General features: G+C 51.6%; 1 protein-coding gene across 2 annotated transcripts; it reads left to right on the top strand.

Annotated features, from left to right (window-relative positions):
* The first annotated feature begins 978 nt into the window (after nucleotides 1-978).
* TCL1A (TCL1 family AKT coactivator A) lies at nucleotides 979-6184 on the top strand. 2 transcript variants are annotated; one of them, XM_055555577.1, is made up of 4 exons: nucleotides 979-1201; nucleotides 4313-4483; nucleotides 4875-4935; nucleotides 5429-6184. In XM_055555577.1, the coding sequence occupies exons 1-3, from the start codon at nucleotides 1082-1084 to the stop codon at nucleotides 4929-4931; spliced, it is 348 nt and encodes a 115-aa protein (XP_055411552.1). In that variant the 5' UTR covers nucleotides 979-1081; the 3' UTR covers nucleotides 4932-4935; nucleotides 5429-6184. The 2 variants fall into 2 exon arrangements, with proteins under 2 accessions (XP_055411552.1, XP_055411553.1); XM_055555578.1 differs by having other exon boundaries at nucleotides 4875-4937; nucleotides 5432-6184.
* Nucleotides 6185-7348: the final 1164 nt, after the last annotated feature.

Raw genomic sequence — 7348 nt, 5'->3', positions numbered from 1 at the left:
TTCACTTCTGAGACATTTTCAAAAGATCACAGACTGTTTTCTCAGCACCTAGTCAGAGACAATAGAGAGCTGGAAGGTGAGGCAAGAAACCATGGGTGATGTTTGAGCATCGAGGTTGGAGTCCGTTTTACATGTTTTTCATTGTATTTTATTTTCCTAATTGCTTTAATGGGCATGTGGTACTCCAAAATGAAGTGAAGTTGTTTTCCTCAGTTGATGCAATTTATTGGGAGGCAGTTTGATCTCATAACGCAGGGACTCTTCAAATCCATTGATCTTGGGGTGGAGGGAGGGGTTTCTTTTTAAGCATTCATTTCGAACGATGTTTTCACTAATGAATACAAAGCCTATAAAGGGAAAAACCCATGTTTCTTCACAACCGGGTTTCACAATAGCTATTAGATGACCACAGCATCATCAAAGAGTGGAAAATGTGTGGGGGAGGGGCACGGGGGCTTCAAGACTTGTAATTTACCAAGGAAATTGATACCCAAATCCACAGGCTAAAAGTGGTGCCGTGAACCTGGGAAAAGTCCAGGCCTCGTTCAGGCTTGCACCCATTTCTTCTGATCCCAGATGTGGACGGGGCCCTGGCTCTGGGTTGCCCAACGTTGGCGGTGAGTTTCAATCTGCAGGGTGGCTCCAAGGAGCCGCACACAGACAATGGAGTCCCGGTGTAAAGGGGGGCGGAGGGCGCTGGTGCCCGCTCACAGAAGAAAAGGCCAAGGCCACAGACCTGAGTGCCTCCCTGGCAGTGGGGAGCACATGGCTGGCTCAGGTTGGGGTCTGGAGGAAGCCCTGAGTCTGTGGGACTGCATATGAGTTACAGGCTGCCAGGGTGTCAGGACACCAGGCAGGTCTGGGTGCAGGGCCCGCGGATCCTGTTGTGCCCGTGGATCCTGTTGTGCCCGCCCCCCTCGCCCCCGCCCCGCCCTCCCCTCGCCTCCACCCCTCCTCCAGTCCCACCTCTTGGGGGCGCCCGCGCTCCCTCCGGCTTTAAAGCATCGAGGTTCTGCAGCCCGTGGACCGGCGAGAAGCCCCGGGTGGCTCCTGCGCTTGCTTCCAGACCCCTCGAGGCACCATGGCCGAGGGCCCGTTCTTCGGGGCGCACACGCCCTTGCACCCGGACCACCTGTGGATCTGGGAAAAGGCCGTGTATGTGGACGAGAACCAGCGCACCTGGCTGCCCATAACCATCGAGGTACAGCCGCTGTGGGGCCGGGCGTGCAGGGAAGCATGGGCGGCCCACCCATGGCCCAGGGTCTGGACCCGGACGCCCCCGTTTGTGCAGGCCTTAGACGACACCCTCAGATGCCGCAGGGCGAGGGCGGCGGCGGGGAGACTCAGAAGGGCAGGTCCGCCCACGGCGGCCAGGACACACAGATGAAACCACTCTGAGCAGGGCTCGAGGATGAGAGGTTCTCCAGGCCAGGAAAGGAGGGTGGGAGAAACACAAAGCCAAAGGATGGGGACCCAGTATGTCTGGAGTGTATGAATATGATCTCTAGTAAAATAGGATTTCTCTGGATCTCAAGGAGCTAATCCATAAAATGGGAATAATCTTGTGTCCAAAGTGATTTGGGTTTCCCTAGTGGCTCGGAGAAGGCAATGGCACCCCACTCCAGTACTCTTGCCTGGAGGGTCCCATGGACGGAGGAGCCTGGAGGGCTGCAGTCCATGGGGTCGCTGAGAGTCGGACACGACTGAGCGACTTCACTTTCACTTTTCACTTTCATGCATTGGAGAAGGAAATGGCAACCCACTCCAGTGTTCTTGCCTGGAGAATCCCAGGGACGGGGGAGCCTGGTGGGCTGCCGTCTATGGGGTCGCACAGAGTCGGACACGACTGAAGTGACTTAGCATGGCAGTGACTCAGGCGGTAAAGAATCTGCCTGCAATGTGGACGACCCAGGTTGGATTACTGGGTTGGGAGATCCCCTGGAGAAGGAACTGGCAACCCACTCCAGTATTCTTGCCTGGGAAGTCCTATGACCAGAGGAGCCTGGCGGTTTACAGTCCGTGTGTTACCAAGAGTCGGACATGACTGAACGACTAACACTAGAAAGTGATTACCTCCCTTGGCAGATTATCAGAATCTCCATAGGTGAACCCAGAAATCTGTATTTTGAAAGGACCCTCCACAAATTAAGATCAGCCAAGTTTGGGAACCACTGCAGTGTAGAGTTTGGGATATTTCCTATCTCCTCTATTCTTTGAAAGAAACAAATTTCAGACAGCATAAAGCAGTACCGAATAGACACTGACTTTGTTTTATGTGTGATGCCTTAAGACCTTAAGATGGATCTTTAGTTAATATTAACTTTGATTTTAAAAAGAAATACAACTCTCTTACAAGCACTTTCCATCAGAGCATGGGTTTCCTCAAAGAAAATTAGGTGAAAACAGTGAAACTTTCCATATATAAACCAAAGAAAGAATATATAAAAGCGTAATTAAAATGTCATTAGCACATTTATGGAATATAATAGTAAAATTGCAAAAAGTTACTGAGAATACTTGTTTTCCCATTTTATAGGTGAGGAAATAGAGGCATAAAAATGTACATTTGTTCCAAGTAGTGCTGCTTGTAGGTAAATGGGGTTGGGATTCTAGCGCAACATCATCTAAAATGTAACCACCATCTAAAATTTGCATCTTTATTATCCTTTAAGATTTTGAAATATATATACTTTTAAAAATTAAGTTAAATATTCATTTTAAGTCAAGTATTTGAGGAAAATGTAAGTGAATATCTTTTTTTTAATCTCTGGTTGGGGCATATCTTCTTAAACATGATGCTGAAACTGTAAAGCAGAGTTTTTCACATAATTATTATAAATTCTGGACAAAACCATTTAGCAAACCATGGGACAGGATTTTCTCCACATAATTTTAAAGACCTAGTATTCTTCATATGAAAAGATTTATGTAAGTCAGCAACAAAAAGATGAATAAGCAGATTTCAAATGGTTCAAGGATCTGGAAAGCCATATCCTAACATGACAAGAATGGTGATTTCCACCCTTGCACCTTGCAAGATATTCTGAATTGTTTTTTAATGGTGAATTCTAACTTACTTCATAGATAAAATTTGAAAAGCTGTTTCCACTTTGGAAAAATAATCATTGAACAAAGATAAGTGTCCGGTTGATATGCCAAAAATTCTAGGTTGTGGGGATTTGCAGTGAGTGGGATTAAATCCCACTGCTTGTGAAGCTGATCTTCTACTCAGGGAGAGGGACAGCACAGTAGGTGAGGCGGGTGGGAAGTTGCGTAGGATAACTCCAGTGGGATGGCAGGCAGGAACCAGTGGTGTGGGGTCTTCATGCAGGTCCCCTCCAGAGTCTTCATTTCCATGTACCTGCAAATTGCCCGTCATTTTCTCTGAAACCTTTTTGGACATCAGTTTGGGCACGCCCTTTATGGATATCATAGAGTTGGATTCTTCTGGCATTTGTCTTTATAGATATACATTCATTCGAACTGAGACCTGCCTTTAAAAAGGATGTGAGTCCTGCATGGATTTAGGGGACAATGTCCCAGGCAGAGGACAGCAAGTAGGAGGGATTTCTACTTGGAGGGAGTGTGTGTGTCCCAGACATGGCGAGGAGGTCAGTGTGGCCGGAGTGGATGAAGGAACGGGGATGGAACAGGAGGAGGTGAGACAGAGGAGGTGAGAGAGGCAGGGACCTGGCTCAGCAGGCCTGTGGGCCACGGTGAAGATTCCAGTTCATCTGCCTGAGATTGGAAGCTGTCAAAGGGCATCCAGCAGGGGAGAGACAAGATTTTTAGACATGCACCCTGGCTGCGGGGCTGAGACTTGGCTTTGGGTCACAGGACCAACTAGGCGGCAGGGTGGGCAGTTGTCTCTGTAGTCTAGTGAGAGGCAATGAAACAGGGACTGCGGTGGAGATGGTGAAACATGCTCTGTTGTTACCTGATTCCAGGGTCTGGAGAGATCTTGTTTCAAAGGGGATGCATGATAATGAATAATCTAAGAACATCCCACATCAGCTGAAACAGACCCCAGACACCATGGTTACAGAAGCCCCGGGGCCCCGTGGCATTCCCTAGCAACTAGGCACTGGTCACAAGGTGGACCTTCTGCGGTCCCATCTGGGTATCTAGACCAATTCAAGTGCTGCTCATCCTGGCCCAGCCCGAGCCCCCTGAGAGGAGCGTTGTCCGGCTTAGGGACTGGATCTTCGGGGAGCAGTGACCACCAGCATCTCAGCTACAGGCTGGGCGGGTGGCCAGACGGCCCATGGGTATTGTGTCCTGAGGGTGTGCCCCGGCCTTCTCTTCTCTTCAGATAGAAGGTAGCCTCCAAGTCCTCATGCGTCAGGAAGACGTGCCCCTGGGGGATCCTGTGTCCCCCAGCCAGCTGGGCCCGTACCTGCTGCCTGTCATGTGGCAGCTCTACCCCGGGAGGAGGTACCGAGCCTCAGACTCCAGTTTCTGGCGCATAGTGTACCATATCGAGGCAAGTGTGGGCTTCTCCGGGGACCCATAAGGTGGTCGTGGCTGGCCCCGCTCCCCCACCCCCATGTCTGGCCCCTACAGTCTATCTGTTCCCTCCACTTGTGACCAAAAAAAAAAAAAAAAAGAGGGACTTTACAATGGCAGATATTTTTAGGACTGGACTGGTGAGACATTAAAAGGGAATGACCAGCCACCTTCAGGGGTCTCCAACAGAAGCCCCCTTGGTGGCAGGCGCCTCTCTAGTGGGCAGTCCAGTGCTGCAGGCTGGAGGGACGAGGGGCCCCTGGGGTCCCCCCCCCACTCAGGTTCCCAGCTGCTACCCCAATCCCAGGGCCTGGAGTGGGAGGGGACGGAAGATCCCGGGCTCTGGCCTCCACTTCCCCCTCTCATAGATCGGTGGCACCGAGGACATGCTCCTGGAGCAGATGCCGGACCCAGAGGACGAGTGATGAGGTGAGCACCCCAGGACCAGGTCAGGAAGAGGGGACCCCCCTCCTCCCCGCCGTGGAGGCTGTGCTGACCCCCATCCCCAACTGCGCTGACCTCCAGTCATCCCTGGGGCTGGGACCCACGCTCGCTCTCCTTTAACACCTTAGGAGCCAATCAAGTCCTTAATAGTAGGGGCGCATAGCTGCACGGTGCCTCATAGGCGTGGGCACAGTCCTTTGACCATCACATCACCAGACCTGGATAGTATTTAACTTTATAGGTCATAAAACGGGGCAGGGGGGTTGAGACATACGATGACTGGTCGAGATCAGAGAGTCAAGTTTCAGATCCAGGTCTTCTCACGCCAAGCCGCTGACTTGGGGATAAGGCCTGGGCTCTGGGGACCAGCACTGACTCCCTCGCTCCCCTATCCAGACCCCAGCCTCTCCACACCCCCCGACCCTGCACTCCGCCCCTTCCGTCCCTTTACCCTTGACCTTGTTCTCTCTTGTCCCAGGGTCCCGCAGCTCCCATCTCCTCCCAAGCCCTGAGCCTGCCAGGGGGATGTTTGTGCTTCCGTTCACCTTCCTGTACCTACCAACCATGTGTGCTCTGCTCCACCACACCCGGGTCGGACAGACGGACAGAGGATGAGTTCCCCCGACCGGACCTGCCTGCGGGAGAGGCTGTGTGGGCACAGCTTCGGGGTCCACGTGCCCCGGCTCTACCTGTGCCTCTGGTCTTCTCAGCTGCCTGATGGTCTCAGCCTCTCTCCCTGTTCCGTCCCTCACAGCAAACAGTGTCACGTCCTGCACACCCTGGGCTGCTTCCCGCTCTGTCCTTCCCCCTCTGTATCCTTCTGGCCGCAGGGAATGGGGCCGGCTTGCCTGCGCTTGGTCTCTGAGCCCCTGAACCAGCTGTCTCCGGTGGTCCCTGCTTGTACACGACTGCTCATCCGAAAGCCCCGCCCACGCCTCCGAAAGCCCCGCCCCCTGCCCGAGCAGCCCGGGTGCGGTTCACAGGACAGCCTGGGAGGGGCTTGGGTCAGTGCTCAGGACTGCGGAGATTGTGGTTCAGAGGCGCTCAGCCCGGGACGTGGCAGGAAGCCCGGCAGGCCAGCGCAGTGCACTGGCCCTCTGATTGCCCACCTGTGGAAAGAGAGGTTGGAGGTCCCCCTATTTTACAGATGCCCTCAGACCCGGATGTTATGAAGTTGTATGTAGCATAAACACTTTGTAATGTTGACTGATTAAATGTAAGACAATTCATCTAACTTTGTGCTGGACCAGCTTCTATCCTTGACCTTGATTCTAGTGGTGAGAAGCAGGAACAGTCACCAAGTAAGAATATTTGAAAGGGAAAGAATACTCATGAATTTACTGTATATATATATATAGTTTTTACTTTGGAGATAAGGCTGGAATTTATTTTCTTATAATCCAAGTGCTCAAAAGCCCAGTGTTCTTAGAGGTATAGTTTTGAGAACCACTGGAGTAAGTGACCTCAAAAAGTCACAGCAGCTCCTGGTATTCAGGACACACACACACACACACACACACACACACACCTGGTATTCAGGACACACACACACACACACACACACACACACACACACACACACACACACACACACACCCCCGCCCCATTCTCCTCCCTTCCTGGCCCAGCCAGCTCTGTTTCCTGTCCTTCCCTGGGTAGTTCCAGTCCCAGCCTGAGCCTCCACCTGCCTGACACTGTCCCCAGCCAGCCAGCCAGAGTCTTTCCCTTCTTCCCAAGCCCCAAGTCACAGCCCATCCCCCAGAAGCCTCCTGATTCCTCCTCAAGATTAGCTGCCCCTCCTTTACCTTCTGAGCAGGTAAACAGGACCTCAGGCATCACAACGGAATCCCTTCCAGTCAAAGGAATACTGCTCCTCTCCACTTGGTGTAATCCTAGTCCCTAGCTCTTCATCACAGAGTCACGTCAGGGTCAAGACACAAACATCAATAGGTTGTTAAGTATCTGAGAATTACATAAGAAAAATACTGCTTCCCTGGTGCCTCAGATGGTAAAGAATCTGCTTGCAACACCCAGAAAAACCTGGCTTGGAAACCCAGATTCAATCCTTGGGTTAGGAAGATCCCCTGGAGAAGGAATGTGACAACCCACTCCAGTATTCTTGCCTGGAGAATCCCATGGACAGAGGCACCTGGAGGTCTGCAGTCCATGGGGGTCACAAAAAGTCAGACATGAGTGACTAACACACTCATACAAGTATCTAATATGAGAATTGTAGAAGAAAAATATCACTTTTCCTATTTTATATTCTCTGATCCCAGTCTTCCTACCCAGCATTAGACAAGTGAGCGTCTAGTTCCACACCTGCCTGGGCCTGTATCTCTTATTTTAACCCTGTCATTTTGCATGGTCCTTGACAGTGTAGGAGTTTGGTCTGTTG

Source organism: Bubalus kerabau, chromosome 19, assembly GCF_029407905.1.
Source record: "Bubalus kerabau isolate K-KA32 ecotype Philippines breed swamp buffalo chromosome 19, PCC_UOA_SB_1v2, whole genome shotgun sequence".
Classification (NCBI taxonomy): domain Eukaryota; kingdom Metazoa; phylum Chordata; class Mammalia; order Artiodactyla; family Bovidae; genus Bubalus; species Bubalus kerabau.
This window is presented reverse-complemented; position numbering and strand designations above follow the sequence as displayed.